A 19697-nucleotide genomic window follows, 5' to 3' on the forward strand; every position below is an offset into this window, starting at 1 on the left:
ACGGATGGTACCAGAGCAAAGATTACAAGATTCTATAGACTCTTTATTATTGATGGTCATAGGTAGAAAATAAAGCCCCTGTCGGTCTATTGACGTTAAAGTTGGGTTTGAGGTCTACAGCCTCATAATTGTTAATTATTTGTCTTTGATGATCTAAAGTGAAGCTTGTTTAGATAAGAGTATTGGTAACCTCAGAATTTATAGAGAATTATGCTGACGGAGGGTTGTTGTGAAATTTTGACATACATACGAATTTTGAATCTAGATTTTTGATATGTTAATTGTTGATGCGAGATTCTGGTTGTCCTCGTTCTACGACCAGGATCTCTGCTCGATCAACTTCACCACGACCAGGAGGTCTCCTCGTAAGGCTTCTTCTCCAGAGGTTCCTGCGCACACAGACAAGTCAGAGTACGCCGGTTGTTTTCCCGGCGCAAACCCTCCGACGCTCAAGTCAGATATGAAGGTTCGGGGAACGCCTACCACAGATCTTATGGCTTTTTTCGTTAGCTCCCTTCTAATCTAAAAAATGCTAACCATTTTACCTTCGTTGGCTACCTTTTTATAGGCTTCCTCTGAATCTCAGTTTTCCGCAGTCTACGTCCGTTATCCTTTCACCTCTCGAACGTGGATTCCCCATTTCCGTAGTCATGGGTGGTTGCGTGGCCTTCGTGCCTAGATTCTCGGGCTGGAGAGCATGCCTCGCCAACTGTCGTTGACCGGGTCTCCTCGAATCAACCCTTAGCAAGAATACAGCAGGAATGGCTTTATGCTTCTTGCAGGAAATTGGCCTCGCGGATGACGTGCTTCCTGGTGACTTCCTGGTCGAGGTGACCAATAACATCCTGGTCGAGGTGATGTGCTCGAGGTCACCACATATTATTCTGGTCGAGATGATCTGCTCAACCATTTGCTCACTTTTACTTTGAAGAGAGCACGATAATGTATGAGCAAACACCTTTATCTTGGTCACCCTATTTCATTCCCTAAACACCAGTCCCCCAGTTTCTAGTGTTGAGAGTGAAACGAATCAAGACTGGAAACTTTAGTGGTCTGCTCTGTCTCGCCATAAACAGGCTTTGAGACTTGGTGAGCCTTTGCATGCCTTAGTAAATTCTTCAATGCTTGGGATTCTGCTCGCCTTCTCGTGGTCGAGCAAATCCTGGCACGCTCGGCTTCTGGTCTCGCCATAAGACATGCTTTGAGACTTGGTGAGCCTTTGCATGCCTTAGTAAATTCTTCAATGCTTGGGATTCTGCTCGCCTTCGCGTGGTCGAGCAGATCCTGGCACGCTTGGCTTCTGGTCTCGCCATAAGACAGGCTTTGAGACTTGGTGAGCCTTTGCATGCCTTAGTAAATTCTTCAATGCTTGGGATTCTGCTCGCCTTCTCGTGGTCGAGCAGATCTTGGCACGCTTGGCTTCTGGTCTCGCCATAAGACAGGCTTTGAGACTTGGTGAGCCTTTGCATGCCTTAGTAAATTCTTCAATGCTTGGGATTCTGCTCGCCTTCTCGTGGTCGAGCAGATCCTGGCACGCTTGGCTTCTGGTCTCGCCATAAGACAGGCTTTGAGACTTGGTGAGCCTTTGCATGCCTTAGTAAATTCTTCAATGCTTGGGATTCTGCTCGCCTTCTCGTGGTCGAGCAGATCCTGGCACGCTTGGCTTCTGGTCTCGCCATAAGACAGGCTTTGAAACTTTGGTGAGCCTTTGCATGCCTTAGGAATTTTTACAACGTTTGGGAGTCTGCTCGCCTTCACTTGGTCGAGCAGATCCTAGCACGCTTGGCTTCTGGTCTCGCCATAAGACAGGCTTTGAGACTTGGTGAGCCTTTGCATGCCTTAGTAAATTCTTCAATGCTTGGGATTCTGCTCGCCTTCTCGTGGTCGAGCAGATCCTGGCACGCTTGGCTTCTGGTCTCGCCATAAGACAGGCTTTGAGACTTAGTGAGCCTTTGCATGCCTTTGGTTCTTCAAGGATTGGGATTCTGCTCGCCTTCTCGTGGTCGAGTAGACCCTGGCACGCTTGGCTTCTGTCTCGCCATAAAACAGGCTTTGAGACTTTGATGAGCCTTTGCATGCCTTTGGTTCTTCAAGGATTGGGATTCTGCTCGCCTTCTCGTGGTCGAGCAGACCCTGGCACGCTTGGCTTCTGTCTCGCCATAAAATAGGCTTTGAGACTTTGATGAGCCTTTGCATGCCTTTGATTCTTCGAGGATTGGGATTCTGCTCGCCTTCTCGTGGTCGAGCAGACCCTGGCACGCTTGGCTTCTATCTCGCCATAAAACAGGCTTTGAGACTTTGATGAGCCTTTGCATGCCTTTGATTCTTTGAGGATTGGGATTATGCTCGCCTTCTCGTGGTCGAGCAGACCCTGGCACGCTTGGCTTCTGTCTCGCCATAAAACAGGCTTTGAGACTTTGATGAGCCTTTGCATGCCTTTGGTTCTTCAAGGATTGGGATTCTGCTCGCCTTCTCGTGGTCGAGCAGACCCTGGCACGTTTGGCTTCTGTCTCGCCATAAAACAGGCTTTGAGACTTTGATGAGACTTTGATGAGCCTTTGCATGCCTTTGATTCTTCAAGGATTGGGATTCTGCTCGCCTTCTCGTGGTCGAGCAGACCCTGGCACGCTTGGCTTCTGTCTCGCCATAAAACAGGCTTTGAGACTTTGATGAGCCTTTGCATGCCTTTGATTCTTCGAGGATTGGGATTTTGCTCGCCTTCTCGTGGTCGAGCAGACCCTGGCACGCTTGGCTTCTGTCTCGCCATAAAACAGGCTTTGAGACTTTGATGAGCCTTTGCATGCCTTTGGAAATTTTCACAGTTTCAAGCGAATGAAATTCCTCGACGTTCCATTAATGGCAGGATTCAACTTACATGAAATTGTTTGGACATAAAGCGTAAAAGATAAACGATAATGAACATGAACATAAATAGCTTTCAAATGTGAACAAGTCTTACTGGAAGTATTTTCGGAGGTGTGCTGCGTTCCATGGGCGTTTCACCTCGTGGCCGTCCGTGCGAACCAGCTTGTTAGCTCCGGGTCCCACTATCTGCTTGACTCTATATGGTCATTCCCAATTCGGTCCCAGCACTCCTTGAGTCGAATCTTTGGTGCTCTGATTCACTCTTCTCAGTACCCAGTCTCCGACCCTGAATTGTCGTACATTCACCTTCTGGTTATAATAGCGAGCAACCCTTTGCTGGTAAACGGCTGATCGACCAGCTGCTTGCTCCCTCTTCTCCGTTAGCAGATCAAGATTCAAACACATCTGCTCGTCGTTCTCCTGCTCATTGAAATGGTCTGTCCGGTGCGTGGTCGTTCCTATCTCAGCTGGTACGACCGCTTCATGTCCGAAAGCCAGGGCGAACGGTGTCTCCCCAGTTGCTGTTTTGTGGGTTGTCCTGTATGCCCATAGGACACCTGACAGCTCATCAACCCATGTACCCTTTTTTGCTCCAAGCCTGGTTTTCAAAAGTCTCTTGATGGTCTTGTTGGCTGCTTCTACTTGTCCATTCGATTGAGGGTGAGCAGGCGAGCAATACTTCAGCTCTATCCCGAGGTTCTGGCAGAAATCCCTGAAGCTGTGATTATCGAACTGCCTGCCATTATCCGTTACCAAGGCATAAGGGATCCCGTATCGACAGACCAGGTTTCTCCACACAAAGTCTGTCGTTTTCTTCTCTGTAATCCTGCTAAGGGCTTCGACCTCTATCCACTTCGTGAAGTAATCTATAGCAACTATTGCATGTGTTGCTGCTCCTCGTCCCTTTGGCAGCGGGCCGATCAGATCAATTCCCTATTGAGCAAATGGCCAAGGGGAGGCCATAGAGGTGAGCTTCTCTGGTGGTTGGTTGGGGAAACTTGCAAAACTCTGGCAGCTTACACAGCTCCTGGTCTTCTCCTGTGCATCCTGGTGCATTTTCGGCCAGAAATATCCCTGCCTTAGAATCTTGTGGGCCAGGGATCTCCCACCAGAATGATTCCCGCAAATTCCTTCATGTACTTCTCTCAGTACGTAATCCGCGTCGTCCTCATCCAAACATCGAAGGAAAGGTAGTGTATATCCTCGCCGATACAGTATCCCATCAATCATCGTGTATCTCGAGGCCTGGGCTCTAATCTTCCGAGCTCGCAGCTTATCTGGTGGTAATACCCCGTCTCTAAGGTATGAAACTATCGGGTCCATCCACGAGCATTTTTGTTCTATCCGCAGCACCCCCGAATTCGGCTCGATGCTCGGGCTGGACTTCACCTCCAGAGGGATCGACTTTGGCATTTTTGGGTCTGCTACCGCTGCCATCTTGGCCAGAATATCTGCTCGACTATTCTGCTCCCTTGGAATTTGTACTACCTCCACCGCTTTGAATTTTTCCATCATCTGCCTGACTATCTTCAAGTACTGCTCCATCTTCTCCTCTCTTGGTTGGAATCTTTCACTGACATGATTCGCAACCAGCTGGGAATCAGTTCTGATCTTCACTCTATCTGCTCTCACGGCCTTAGCCAGTTCCAATCCTGCTATCAAGGCTTCATACTCTGCTTGGTTATTTGTTGCTGCGAATTCTAACTTTACAGCATAAGAGATCTCCTCCCCCTCCGGGCCTTCCAATACAATCCATGCTCCTAATCCCTGCTCCCCTGATGACCCATCTACAGACATTTGCCATACTTGAGCTTCGCCACTGTCTGCAACTACATCTTGTTGGTCTAAACATACTTCAGGCTCTGTGAATTCTGCTACGAAATCGGCCATTGCCTGAGCCCTCATCGCTGCTCGGGGTTTGTAGTCTATGTCGAACTCGCTCAGCTCTATAGCCCACTTGACGAGCCGACCAGAAGCATCGGGCTTGTGCAGAGTTTGACGTAATGGCTGGTTTGTTATAACCGAGACTGGGAATGCCTGAAAATATGGCCTCAACTTCCGAGCAGCAACCACAAGGGCAAGTGCCCATTTCTCCAACGGTGGGTACCTGGTCTCAGCGTCGATCAGGGCCTTGCTGGTGTAGTATATTAGATACTGAACTCCTTCTTCCTCTCTCACCAGAACAGAACTGGCGGCCCGATCCGATACCGCCAGATACAAAAATAACTTGTCCCCATCCCTCGGTGTGGATAGCAGAGGGGCTTGCTGTAAATACTGCTTCAAGTTCTGAAAGGCTTCCTCGCATTCCGGGGTCCACTCTGTTTTCTTTCCCCTCCTTATCACTTGAAAGAATGGTTGACACTTATCTGTAGCCTTGGATATGAATCGGCTCAATGCCGCCAATCTCCCCGTAAGGCTTTGTATTTCCTTCAGGCTACGAGGAGACCTCATCTGCACGATCGCCTGGATCTTCTCGGGATTTGCTTCGATCCCCCAATGACTCACCATGAATCCACAAGAGCAGCAACCACAAGGGCAAGTGCCCGTTTCTCCAACGGTGGGTACCTGGTCTCAGCGTCGAGCAGGGCCTTACTGGTGTAGTATATTGGATACTGAACTCCTTCTTCCTCTCTCACCAGAACAGAACTGGCGGCCCGATCCGATACCGCCAGATACAAAAATAACTTGTCCCCATCCCTCGGTGTGGATAGCAGAGGGGCTTGCTGTAAATACTGCTTCAAGTTCTGAAAGGCTTCCTCGCATTCCGGGGTCCACTCTGTTTTCTTTCCCCTCCTTATCACTTGAAAGAATGGTTGACACTTATCTGTAGCCTTGGATATGAATCGGCTCAATGCCGCCAATCTCCCCGTAAGGCTTTGTATTTCCTTCAGGCTACGAGGAGACCTCATCTGCACGATCGCCTGGATCTTTTCGGGATTTGCTTCGATCCCCCAATGACTCACCATGAATCCAATGAACTTCCCCGACTTGACCCCAAAAGTACATTTCTCCGGGTTGAGCTTCATCTTATACCTCCTCAAAAGCTCGAATGTCTCCTCGAGGTGTCTGACATGTTCCTTCGGGATTTTGGACTTGGTGATCATGTCATCCACGTACACCTCCATGGTTTTCCCAATCAACGGCTTAAAGACTTTGTTCACCAGCCTCTGATAGGTGACCCCAGCATTTTTGAGACCAAATGGCATTACCCTATAACAGAACAAACCCTGGTTAGTGATGAAAGCCGTGCTCTCCTCGTCCTGCTCGTACATGGGGATCTGGTTGTATCCCGAGAACGCGTCCATGAAGCTAAGCAGAGCGTGTCCAGCCGTTGAATCTACTAGCTGATTGATCTTTGGTAAAGGGAAGCTGTCCTTTGGGCACGCCTTATTGAGGTCTGTGAAATCCACACACATCCTCCACTTGCCATTCGCTTTCTTTACCAACACCACATTCGATATCCATTCAGGGTAATTGACTTCCCGAATGAACCCTGCTCTCAAGAGCTTCTCCACCTCGCCATTTATAGCCTCATACCTCTCCTGGTTGAAGCACCTCCTCTTCTGCCTTACTGCCCGAGCACCTTTCTTTATTGCCAGCTTATGACATGCTACCTCAGGGTCAATCCCTGGCATGTCTTCATGTGTCCAAGCAAACACATCTGCATGAGCCTGTAAGCATTTCACCAACTTCTGCTTTTGCTCTCCCTTAAGTCTCGACCCGATTCTGATTGTCTTTCCCGGATTCTCTGGTCCCAGGCTTACAGTTTCCAGATCCTCTACAGGTTCTTGTCTGCCATTCTTGTTTTCCACTCGGGTATCGAGGGATGTTATCTGCATTGCTTCCCCTGTTTCCATCGCTTTTCACTTGCTTTACTCCCCTTCTTGCTATCAACAGAAGCTTTTTGATCAGTTCCCCACAGACGGCGCCAAAATGTTGATGCGAGATTCTGGTTGTCCTCGTTCTACGACCAGGATCTCTGCTCGATCAACTTCACCACGACCAGGAGGTCTCCTCGTAAGGCTTCTTCTCCAGAGGTTCCTGCGCACACAGACAAGTTAGAGTACGCCGGTTGTTTTCCCGGCGCAAACCCTCCGACGCTCAAGTCAGATATGAAGGTTCGGGGAACGCCTACCACAGATCTTATGGCTTTTTTCGTTAGCTCCCTTCTAATCTAAAAAATGCTAACCCTTTTACCTTCGTTGGCTACCTTTTTATAGGCTTCCTCTGAATCCCAGTTTTTCGCAGTCTACGTCCGTTATCCTTTCACCTCTCGAACGTGGATTCCCCATTTCCGTAGTCATGGGTGGTTGCGTGGCCTTCGTGCCTAGATTCTCGGGCTGGAGAGCATGCCTCGCCAACTGTCGTTGACCGGGTCTCCTCGAATCAACCCTTAGCAAGAATACAGCAGGAATGGCTTTATGCTTCTTGCAGGAAATTGGCCTCGCGGATGACGTGCTTCCTGGTGACTTCCTGGTCGAGGTGACCAATAACATCCTGGCCGAGGTGATGTGCTCGAGGTCACCACATATTATTCTGGTCGAGATGATCTGCTCAACCATTTGCTCACTTTTACTTTGAGGAGAGCACGATAATGTATGAGCAAACACCTTTATCTTGGTCACCCTATTTCATTCCCTAAACATTAATCTAGACATCTAAAATAATGTTTTGAAACTTGTTTCAATGAAATCAAATGTGAACCCAATTTGTTATGAATTTTTCAAATTGAAGTTTGAAATTCTGAAATTTTCTGGTTCCATGGAAAAATATGAATTTCTAGACTCTTTTGTTACATCTAGAGTTCTTCAAAAATTACGAAATTTGGAACAGTGAGTTGTCTACATGTCTAGTATGTTTTCGGAAATTTCCATGATTTTATGATAAATTGTTTTGTATTTTTAAAGCAAGTATATTCAAAAAACAGAAAATGTATGATAGATTTGATGAGGTCGGAGACAGAATTATTTTCAATAGTTTTGGAAAGAATTGAGCTATGAAAATTTTAATTTTAAAAACCCTACTTGTAAGTATGATCTCTGAAAGGTATGTTTTGTTATGGAACTGGTCTTACTATTTATTATTTATTTTTTATGTTCAGTTATTGATGTATTTATTATTTGATCATCAGATCTGGACTCAAGTATGTTTGTTATCGGAGTTATATGTGTATATTGTTGTAAGGTTATATGTGTATATTGTTGTAAGGACTAGCATTCTAGCAAAGATTTTGAAGTAGGCATGTGGGATCAATGACTTTTTGTGATGTTTGCACAAGCGTGATTATTTGATGAGTTTTAGAACTCAAAAGTTTATAGAGATTTTTATTGATAATGTGCTGTTTCTTCTTATATGCGTTTATGTTAAGCTTTTATGTTTTGAAGGTTTTCTATCAAAAGCTTTTTGTTGTTAAATTAGATATTGAAATGATTATTTGAAAAAAACTGTTTATTAAAAATGACTATAATTAAATTTTCACTTACTTATACGACTTTTGAAAAGATACGTGAACTCTTAGCCCTGAAAATAGATTTCGGACAGGAATTTTTTTTTTTTTTTTTTTTTTGTGGCAACATGATCTCTGCGAAGGTAATAAGTATTGCGTCTGATTTTAGAAGGCTGGAGGCTGATGGAAAAATAGTGCAAGCATGATTGATTTTGCGGTAATTGATGAAAACCTTTTGTTTAGGATTAACAAAGCATGAAAGGAGAATCCTTTTTGTATGGTCATGGTTGAGTATTGAGCATTGCTATAAATTCAACAATGGTGTAGTAATGTCATTTAATTAATCAATTCCTATATTCTTATAAATTATTAGTAATGAATTTCGAGGATGACATTCTTTTAAGAGGGGGAGAGTTGTGACAACTGCAACTTTGATACATTGAATTGTGAGAATTGACGACTTGAGGTTTATTCATGGAGTTCCAACTTTGTTACTGATGGATTAATTGATAATTTGACACAGATGATTTTTTTTTTTTTATTGAGGTTATATTTTTATTTAAGTTATGATTATACTTCAAGGTGAAGATTGAGTACATTGCCATATACAAATTTCAAGGACAAAATTTATTTAAGGATGGGAGAATTTGTGACCCTCCAAATTTAATTGGGCCTTTATAGATATTTCTTTGTTATAATTAGAGATTGATGAATGGAATGGTTGGTAACATCTCCCAAAGGAGCCGGGATGTTACAGAATAGTTTTTGTAGTCATCAGGAAAGAGAGAGTCCCTCTAATGTTTGCTTCTCTTCTGTCGAACTCAAGTAAAACAAAAGCATGTGAACCAGACAGAAACGGCTAGAACTGAGCACATGGCAGTGGACCATAGCAGGACACCGTTATCATTTCTTCCAGACCAAGTGGGTCTAAAATTGGTGATGACTCAAATTGACATGAAATAGTCTCTTCTTAACCATATGTATATAGATATAAACATTGTTGCATTAATCATTTCTGAATCTGTACTCAAATAAAACAGAATTAACCAAAGACATCCGACCCAAGATGCTTGGTATCTGAGTGGCAGAACTTCTGTGGATAACTCTATACTCGTTGAATTCTCATTTGAAAAGCAAATCATAACCCAGAAAAATTCATTGCTTCTACAGTTATTAATTTCATAATTCATGCCAGCAAGTTTCTGCTGGCAGGAAAAGAGATGCAAGCCAACATGGGTAATGCTATTTATATGTAACATAAAAACAAGTCTAACATAAAAGTTTATTTGACTTTCACCGTAACTTTACAATCTGTTGTCATATTTATTGTTTATCTAATTATCATCACTTACCCTTTTCTGCGTAGTTTCTTGGGAAAAATCCTCTATTGTTTTTTTTTTTTATTTTATATACAAGACCCCACTTATTGTGGTTTTTCGTTTGAATTATTTGAAAAAATTAACAATGTGATCCTTTACGGCTTTACCTATTATTAAAGGACCAATCAAAAGCTGAAAGAATTATACAAGATGATGCTTACTCAAATTTGTTAAACCAGTAATTGTCAAAATAAATTAATTTTGTACTAGAAACACTACAAGTGAAAGAAATACAAAGTGTGTCAGGTATAAACAAATTAAAATAGATATAAACGAATTCTAGTATTCTTCGTAAAATTATAACATTCGTTTGGGGACAAAATGGTTGGAAGTTGGAACAAAGTTTTTTCATTTGATATTTACAAACTGAAGAAATTATAACACATCAGGGTTGTAAAATACGTAGACAGTAAGTCTAGAACTTGTTTCTTCAATAGCTATAAATAAATGTCAGTTGATGGCTTTGGGCTAGACCAAGAGAAGTTGAAGCTGAGAAATGGGAAGTTGGTAGAAAATTTAGCAATACTTTCTCCAGTTCCTCGGGCATGCGTCCTTTAATCAATGACATAACATAATTCAAGAAAGTACTATCACATGGCAGAGTGATAGGTCCAAAAGATGGAAGTCCAAATTCCTCTTCAGACATTCTTAAGAGCTCTATGAAGACATTTCTGCTTAGATATTCCAGTGGAACTGTGAATCTTTTTTCATCAGTGGTGTACACAACAAAATGGCCTTTATTGGCAACCGATGAGTTCTGCGATGCAGCTCTTCTTGGGAAGGAAATTCTTCTCCGCTTTATTGTTGCCATTTTCTGCCATTTTCTGGCCAATTCAATGAGTCTTTTTGAGTTGATCATGTTTGTAGGCTGAAGATTTTTGAACAAAGTGGAAATACAAGCTCTAGAGAATGAGATTTCTTGGTAAGAAGATATTGTGTTGTGGCGCTGAAACAACGGAGGGTTTGTTCATATTTATATTGATGAGGAAAGACAGCATCATCTGCCCATGTTTCTTTCTGTTGGGTTGATAGGATCTATGGCCATGTGATTACCGAAGCATATTGATTGCCGGACTTGTGATTTTGTTTGGCTTCTGATAAGAATCAGATTTTCAGTGGAGGCCAATGCCCAACGTCACTTGTCAGTTAGTTGAGCAGTTGTCTTCTTTTGCAAGGATTGCACATGGACAGTATTTGCCTAGTTCCTGAATGCAACAAAGTTAACATCAAGTCTGTTTTGTTAACCAAGAAAATAAAATAATCTACAAGATTTAATTATCTACTATCAAGGTTGTTAAAACACTGAATCAGTTCTTGTTTTGTACAAAGAATCCTTCGGTTTTATACTACGATTTTGTCTCATTATCAGTTAGTTAAGAGTTCTGTAAGTGTTTCAGCCGTCTCAGGCATGTTCAATTCAAAGATTTAGAGTTCTTCCAAAAGATTGCGCATATTGGATTTTGTAATCAGCAAAAACCCTACCAGATTGCGTGGTTTATAACTGCTTTTGTACTTTTTGTACGAAAAATTACTCTGGGTCAAACAAAGTAACGTAAAAAAGATTCAAATGGGAGCCTAATGGTGGCAAAACATATAAGGTCAAAATCTTGTCTTTGTATTCAAAGAAGAGGGAAAAACAAAAAATAGAATTTATAAACTATGGAGAGAGTACTTAACCAAGTACAGGTACAGCATACTAAAAAATGAAAAAGTAACAAGAAAGCAACCAAATGACAAGGTAAATGGAAGGATCTATGTACTTTAACAACAACAAACCCTCGTGTAAAACTACAAAACAATAAAAATTACAAATCAAAGCACAACGGTAGTACTTGATCAGATCTTGCTTTTAACGAAGAATACTTTCAATTTTATAATCCAAGTGATTTTGACTCCTTGTCACTAAGTATTTAACTAAGTCTGATAGCCGTTTCAGGCATGTTCAAAGATTTAATTATCTTTCCTAATGATTAGGTGTAAAGTGTAATGCAGCTTGTAAGCGATCTCACAACAAAGTGACCAACCAAAATCCAATCAGATTGCTTGATTTATTACTAAAAAGGGAATATATCTTCAAACTAATTTGGTCAGCCCATAAGAAGGGCCTGACCTCTATTGTGTAATAATCTTATAAATTTCTCTCATTCTTGCTTGGTTAATATTCAACAAAGTCCAAAAGTAAAAATTTTGATTCTTGTATGAACTGCATTAAATACCAATCGTAACAAGAGCATATTCTTCTCTTCAAAATATAATAATAATAATAATAATAATAATAATAATAATAATAATTTAATTCATGAAATTTTAAACATGAAAGAAAATGTAATACCCCAATTCTCCTAAGGGTATTTAAGTCTTTTTAATTTTTTTAGTGATCTTTCACCCTAATATAAAAAGAATAAGATGTCTTTCCCATTATGAGAGAGAAACAAAGATCGACTAAGATGAGGGAAAAAAACGACGGAGAGGAAAAAAAAGATAGGTGGAGAGAAAAGACATAAAAGAGAAAAAAAGAGAAGAAGTTCTACTGTGAGCAACACATGAGATCAGGTTGTGTCGTTTGAATTGAATATTGTTGAGAGAAGATCAGAGGTAAGTTTTAATTCTTGGTTTTCATTAATTTGTTATCGAGAAGCATGATTAGATATTTGTAACAGAAGTAGAAACCTAAGATTTTGCTGAAAATATGCCGACAATGTATTATTTCAAAAATCATAGTAATTTGTACAAATTGATTTTGATTCTTGATTTTGGACATGTTAAACTAGACATCTTCCAGAATGTTTTGAAAGTTTTTCCAAGATAATCAGAAAAGATTTCAATTAGTTATGATCTTTTTGAAGTAAAGTCTAAAAACCTGGAAATTTTTTATTTCAGTGAAGAACATTGATTACGAAATTATTTTTACCATAGCTAGACTTCTTCAAAAATTATGAAATTTGGACCAAGAATTTTTATATATGTGTAGTGTGATTTTGGAAATTTTCATGATTTTATGATAAAACAATAAATTGTTTTGTATATGGTAATAATAAATTTTCAGATATTATGTAACCCCACCCCACCGGCCAAGCTTGGTACCGATCAAAAGCTTGTGAGACGCCGGTCATATCCCAGTTGTCCAAGTTGCCGAAAAACGGCCAAAACACCGACGATTTAGCTTGAAAGAACCGCGACTCAACCTATCACAGTAGCCGTCGATTTAGGCGGGCTTCGGCCATGCCACAGGTTGGGTTTCGTTCTCCACCTTGCCCTTTGCTATTTCTGACCATCCACAACCACCAGGGAAGCCGATTTGTCATCGTTCAGCCATTAGATTTTCACAGCTGTCGAGGTCAATATGCCGCTGTGGCCGCGAGTCGGAGTGCACTGCTGCCACCGTTGGATTCAACGAGGCACGAAGCTTCTATCTGACCTTTCCGGTCACCGTCGCATGAATTTCGGTCATCGTTAGTTAGCGAGGGCATTTTGGTAGTTTTTTAAATTGTGGGGCAATTTTATGGATATTTTAGTAATTTCATAAATTGAGGATAGGTTGGTAATTTATGATTTGAGGTTAAATTGGCAAATTACAGTTTTAGGGGTATTTTGGTAATCTTGAATTCAAGGGCATTTTGGTAATTTATGATTTCGGGATTTCGAGGCTAATTATATAATTTATGATTTCAAGGATAATTTATGATTTCGAGAGTATTTTGGTAATTTATGATTTAAATAGAGATTATTTGAGGTTAAGTTTAGAATGTGACTGTATTGAGAAATTTGAGGACATTGGAGTTTATGATTATGATTATGGCTTGATTTTATCTTATGAGGGTTTTCTTATTTATTTTAGGCCGATGATACCGCTACGCCTTATTACCCGAGGATGTTAGGAGGTAAGTAAATTAGATTTCTAATGAATCACAATAAACAATATGTATATGTTTAATATGTTTGAATAGCTTATTTTGATATGTACAGATGTAGATTTGTATGTTTTGCCCATGTGTTTATGTGATGTGTTAATATGATGTGTTGTTATGTGTGTTTATGGACACATGCATGTGTATGTGTGAATGTTCATTGGCATTAGCACGAAAATGTATTATGTTTTCTGTGAAATAAGAAAGTGGATTTTAGCCAAACAGAATTTGAAGAAAGAAAGTTTGTTTTACATCTTTGGCTTGGATGCTTGAATTTGTTACTCGCTTAGTGGAGGACACTCTGGATGTTATATTATAATTAAGAGATAAGTGGGCGAGTGACGCATTGACGTGAAGCCCAAAGTGTATGAAAATTATGAAAGTTAAATGAGTGTCCTACTAAGCGGTAATTGAATGAAGGTAGCTCAAGTAAGTGATTTGAAAGAGAATGTGAAAGTTTGAAAATGATAGAATGAGATTTTGATGATTTGTTTTACAATGTTTTTTAATATCATGGCATGTCATCCATCCGCATTATATATGTATGTATGTATTTGGTATTTGAAAAATTGGTTTACTTACCGAGTTTCGTACTCATTATAGTTTATTGTAATTTCCATAAATCAGGATTGTTTCATATGAGTGACGAGGAGGACTTGAATTGAGAACGATAGATGGTTTGGCATAAATTTTAAAATCTTATGCTTCAGTTTGTGTAATATATTTGTATTTGAGACTTGAATATTTATGGATTGTAAAAAGATTATTATTATTATTATTATTATTATTATTATTATTATTATTATTATTATTATTATTATTATTATTATTATTATTATTATTATTATTATTATTATTATTATTATTTATTTATTTATTTATATGTATATAGATTCCTCCTATGGAGTTTGGGGCGGGTCGTTTCAATTTCTCACTTATATAGCCTCCGACACACTGAATCCAAGCAAGTAGCTGAAGCATGCAGATGAAATTACGAAGCAGGCAACTGGTTGTTGCTTTTTTAATTAGCCACGTTTGGCTTACTGTTGCATTAGTAATTAGCCATGTTTGGCTTACAAAGAAGTGGTGAGGCATGCATGTGCATTAAAGAAGGCTTCATTTTTTGAATATTTCTTTAATATTTTTCTAGTTAATGAAGATCTTTTTAGAAATTATTAATATTGTCTAACCATTAATTTATTCATTATTAGTCTTTCTAAGAAAAAAGTTTAAATAATTTACCTTTTCAATTTCTTTAAAAAATATAATTATTTAATGTTAGAATTTTTTACTTTTAATTTTTATTAAAAATCTTATAATCTAAAAAATCAGTAGATGAAAAATTTCTTACTCTTTTCTCTACAAAGAAAATCAGTACATTCATTGGTTCATTTAAAAAAAAAATTAGTTTGTTAAAATATAAAATTCATATCTATTATCTGATCATCAATTCATCGCCTCAACTTTCTATGTGCTACTATTCTAAATATTCTATTTGAAAATAATATTTTATTTATTTATTTATTTGTTATATTTTTGTAATGATTCTAATAGGAAAAAAAATTTCTTGGCTATTTTTTAAACTTTTGTTTTTGAAATTTTTAATTTTTTTTAATTATTGTTAACATTTAAGAATTAAAGATAGAATGGATTTTGAGACTTTTTATGTTTTTTTTTTAGTATTGAAATTGTAAAATAAAAACTTTATAAAAAAAAAATTGTCCTAAGGCTCTAGATAGTCTAAAGTTAGCCCTGCTAACAGAAGCCACAATAACATGATATAATCCAAGAAAGGCATAAAATACAGAATGCATTTGACTCTCCCAGCGACTTCGCAGTCTATCCACATTTTTAATTAGGAGTTGTTGTTAAGCTTTTCTCCATTGCTTCATGGAGACTCCTCTGCTCTTTTACTTCGGAAGACCTCATTTAATGTGGTTTTTTGCTTGAATTATTTCAAAATTTACAGTTGGAGCTTTAACTTATTATTTCAGAAACATTCAAAAGCAGAAGGTCTTAGATAAGATAAAGCCTGGTCAATTTCGTTAATTTTTTCTGATAAAATATTAGTAATATTTCAGAAGAAATCTTTTAACCCACATTACAAGCCAAAGAAATAAAAGATTGCAACGCATGACTTCTGTCGTTGAATCTTGATGACTGAGCAAAGTAATAAAGAGATGAGTTTCTTTCATTAAGGGAAGTAAAATTTAGCCATTCGTTTTGGGACATAATGAAACAAAAGTTTTCATTTGATATTTACAGCGCTGAAGAAAGTATACTACATCAAAATTATTACTTTTTTCTTTTTTCCTTTTTCACTTCAATAGCTATAAATAAGTGTTTGTTGATGGCTTTGTCCTAGACCCAGAGAAGATGAAGCTGAGAAATGGCATGTTGATAGGGAAGTTAGCAAAGCTTTCTCCAGATCATCGGGCATGCATCGTTGAACCAATGACATGACATAGCTTAAGAAAGTGCTATCACAGGGCAGAGTGATAGGTCCATTGGATGGAAGTCCGAATTCCTCTTCAGACATCCTTAAGAGCTCTATGAAAACATTATTGCTGAGATATTCCAGTGGAACTGAGAACCTTTTTTCATCGGTGGTGTAGACCACAAAATGGCCTTTGTTGGCAATAGACGAGTTCTGTTCAGCAGCACTTCTTGGGAAGGAAATTCGCATCCGCTTCATTGCAGCCATTTTCTGCCACTTTCTGGCTAATTGAATGAGCCTTTTTGAGTTGATCATGATGGAAAAATGAAGATGATTGAACAAATTGGTAACAGAAGCTTTAGAGATGAGATTCTTGGTAAGAAGATATTGTGATGTGGTGGTGCAGAAGCAATGGGAGTTTGGTTATATATATATTGGGTTGATGGGACCTATGGCCATGTGATCATCGAAGCAAAGAGATCGTCGGACTTGTGATTGTCTTCTTCAGGGTAGGCCATTGTCACTAGTTACTTAAATCAGCAATTGTCTTCTTCTGCCAGGGTTGTGCATGGACAGTATTAGCCAACTTAATAGTTATAATCTAGAAATGAATCAGCTCTTGATTTTTACAAAAGAATCTTATCAATTTTATAATCCAAGTAGGTTTGTCTCAGGACCACTTTGTTAGTTGTTAACTAAATCTTTTCAATTTTATAATCCAGGTAATTTTGTCTTAGGATCAGTAATTAGTTTGCTGTTAACCAAGTCTGGAGCCGTCTCAAGCATGTTCAAAGATTTACTAGTTATAATGCAGTTTTAAGGCACCAAGATCCAACCGGATTGCATGACTTATAAAATTTTGCCTTTTTCTGAAATCAGTATTGTTAAGTCCATTACTTATAGAGTTGGCATCTTATGACAAGTCTAGTTAAATTGAAAATTTTTTTTATTGCATATCTTGTAATAGAGAATAATTTATTAATTCCCTAAATTTAGTGATATTGTAATTTATTAGGAATATTTGTTTTGTAATTTAATTAGATGTCTAACTTAGTAAGTCAATTAATGATGAGATTTTATAATTGGCGCATAAGATCTATTTAGAGTAAGAAGTTGGTTCAAACAGGAAATTCATTAAATGCTTCTTGGGAGACAAGTAAGGCAAGAAGATCATATTTATTCCTATTAAGATTCATAGGAATTATAAGAGGAAATAAATTTTTATTTGGAAAGAATCCAATTCTTTTAAGACTTGCTATTTTTGTGAAACCCTAGTGCCTATATAAAGAGAGGTATTTCACAATTGAAAACACACAGAGCATAAAGCGGAGAAGCAAAATTCAGCCTCCTCCCTAAAGAATCCGGATTTGGTGCATAATTTTGTATTGATTTATTTACTTATTTTCTTTTCATCTTTGTGGAGAGTCTATGTGGATCTTAGATCACTAGACATTGAAGAACTGAAGAATTGAAGAATTGAAGAATTGCTATTGATCACTTTACGAAGTGCCTTGAGGTTCGTGGATCAAGAAGGGTAGCAATTATTCAAGAGAAACAGATTCAGTCTAAGGTTGAGTAAACTATATGGTGATAAACTGTAAGTGAGAGTCTTAAATTTGGTAAATCCATAAGTTGTAACATCTCAACTTAGTGAATTACTTTTCATCTGGGTATGACCTCGTGGATGTAGGATTGATTAATCCAAACCACGTAAAAATCTCCGTGTCATTTAATTTATGCAATTTATTGTGTTTTTGGAAAATTAATATTTTTTATGCGGATGAACAGCAATCGTGAACAGTGCTAGTGAATAGTAACTGTGAACAGTAACTGTAACCATAACGGTGAACAATGTTTCCGAAAATTAATTAAGTTGTTAATTCTAGGTTTTTAATTGCCTACATCTATTTGTAATAGATCTAAATTCTTTTGAAGTATTTCTCCATCAAATATTTAAACAGGCACAACACAAAACTAAATTGTCAAAACCAAAATACAACGGCATAAAATTTGGAAAATAACTTCAATCTTAATTAGTTAAGTTGGGCTCGAGCTATTACAATTGGTATTAGAACCGACTTGCAATCCAATGTGTGAATAGATTTGTTAATGACATGATTTCGTTCCACTCTATTTTTGATGACCCTCAGAGGTCATCAAGGAAGAGAAGTATATAATATTCCATATTGCTAGCTAGTGAGTCCCCAAAGTAGTTTATAATCCATGGGCTCTCCTAACTAAATAGACGTGTTTTGGGTTGTAAAGCTCAATAACAAAACCGTAGCAGTTGTGTGCCAAGAGCGGACAATATCTAAAAATAAAAGACCTCCCTATAATTTTTTTTCAAAAAACTAACTGTAATTGATTTCAGGAAACTCTTCAAAATGGCAAGCAGATGGGGAAATTTTTCCATCATCAAAAAAAGAGAAATTCACTACCTAAAAATGAAGCGGCTAATGTTGATAGTACAATATTACTTGCTCATAAGGGACATTTTGTTGTTTATATAACTGATCACAAGAGATTCTTAAGGCTTGCTTGGAATTGAGGCTGGCCAGTTATACCTTAAAAGATACAATACTAAAGTATTTCGTAAGTACTAACTGCTGTAACTTAAAAACTAAGTTGATTTGATTTTACATTTGTATGATGAAAAACTTATTATATCTTTATTAATTTTGTCAAAATTATTATTTAAAAATTATATTTAGTACATAATATTAACTTTCATTTCATACTTATAATTTTTGTCTACATCAATTGTAACTTAAAAGTTATAGCACCTCAATCCCTGGAGTATCTACATAAAATGATTTTCATTTTTTAGAGAACTGTTGAGTTGTCGGAGGATGAGTTTACATGGAGTTTGATGGGCCTATCACATTGCCATGTGATGCATCCTTCGTGGAGTATGCAATTTTGTTTCTTGAACGTGGTGTAACTAAAGATGTAGAAAGAGCTTTGCAAATGTCTGATGTCACCAGTTGCTGCCCATCACAATCACTTTTTCGCGAAAGAGCAATCAAAGCAGCCAGGACTTGTTTGCGGTCATTAAATGAATTGGACTTCTTTGTGAATGATCACTAGGTATAAGCAAAATATATGTGATGAAGAAACTAGGTTTTGTTGTATTCCATAATCAGCTTTGTTTTGATCAGACGGTAAACTATAAAACATGTTTGTTGTATACCATGCATTACTTTCCCTGCTTTTAGATGATGCTATGTATATAAGCCCACATGTGGTATTATTCATCTCCTTTATTTGCCGGAACAAACTTTCTGGTATGAAACATTAAAATTATTTGAAAGCAATAATGTTTCTTTCATTTTTTTTTTTTTATCAAATCAGATATTGGAACCTCAGGCTAGATTAATACAGAGAAATCCTGTGTCAGGCAGATCTCAAGCATCTTGGGTCAAGTGTCTTTGGTTACTCTGTTCATAAGAGTCCAGATCCAAAAGTTATTAATGCATGGAAGTTCAATCTACAAATGCACATGGTTGAATTTTAAGTAGCTCTAAAAATTGTAAGCCACGAACAATTTTGGACCCACTTGGTAGGAAGAAATCAAATTGTTGCCCTGCGATGGTCCACAATTGTGTTGAGTTTCAAACATAGCAAACAATGTCAAACCGTCTATATAACGGCGGACCATTGTA

The 19697-nt window shown here is 38.4% G+C and overlaps 2 protein-coding genes across 2 annotated transcripts; both read right to left on the minus strand.

The window, feature by feature from the left end:
- Positions 1–3792: 3792 nt before the first annotated feature.
- LOC127899294 (uncharacterized) lies at positions 3793–5845 on the minus strand. Its single transcript, XM_052432643.1, has 2 exons — positions 5431–5845; positions 3793–4972 (listed from the first exon to the last, which is right to left on the minus strand). Exons 1-2 carry the CDS (start codon positions 5829–5831, stop codon positions 3799–3801), a joined length of 1575 nt encoding a protein of 524 aa, XP_052288603.1. The 5' UTR covers positions 5832–5845; the 3' UTR covers positions 3793–3798.
- A 9957-nt stretch (positions 5846–15802) lies between these two features.
- LOC102610425 (auxin-responsive protein SAUR64) lies at positions 15803–16416 on the minus strand. Its single transcript, XM_006486785.4, has one exon. The coding sequence runs from the start codon at positions 16348–16350 to the stop codon at positions 15922–15924; it is 429 nt and encodes a 142-aa protein (XP_006486848.2). The 5' UTR covers positions 16351–16416; the 3' UTR covers positions 15803–15921.
- Positions 16417–19697: the final 3281 nt, after the last annotated feature.

Source organism: Citrus sinensis, chromosome 8, assembly GCF_022201045.2.
Source record: "Citrus sinensis cultivar Valencia sweet orange chromosome 8, DVS_A1.0, whole genome shotgun sequence".
Lineage (NCBI taxonomy): Eukaryota > Viridiplantae > Streptophyta > Magnoliopsida > Sapindales > Rutaceae > Citrus > Citrus sinensis.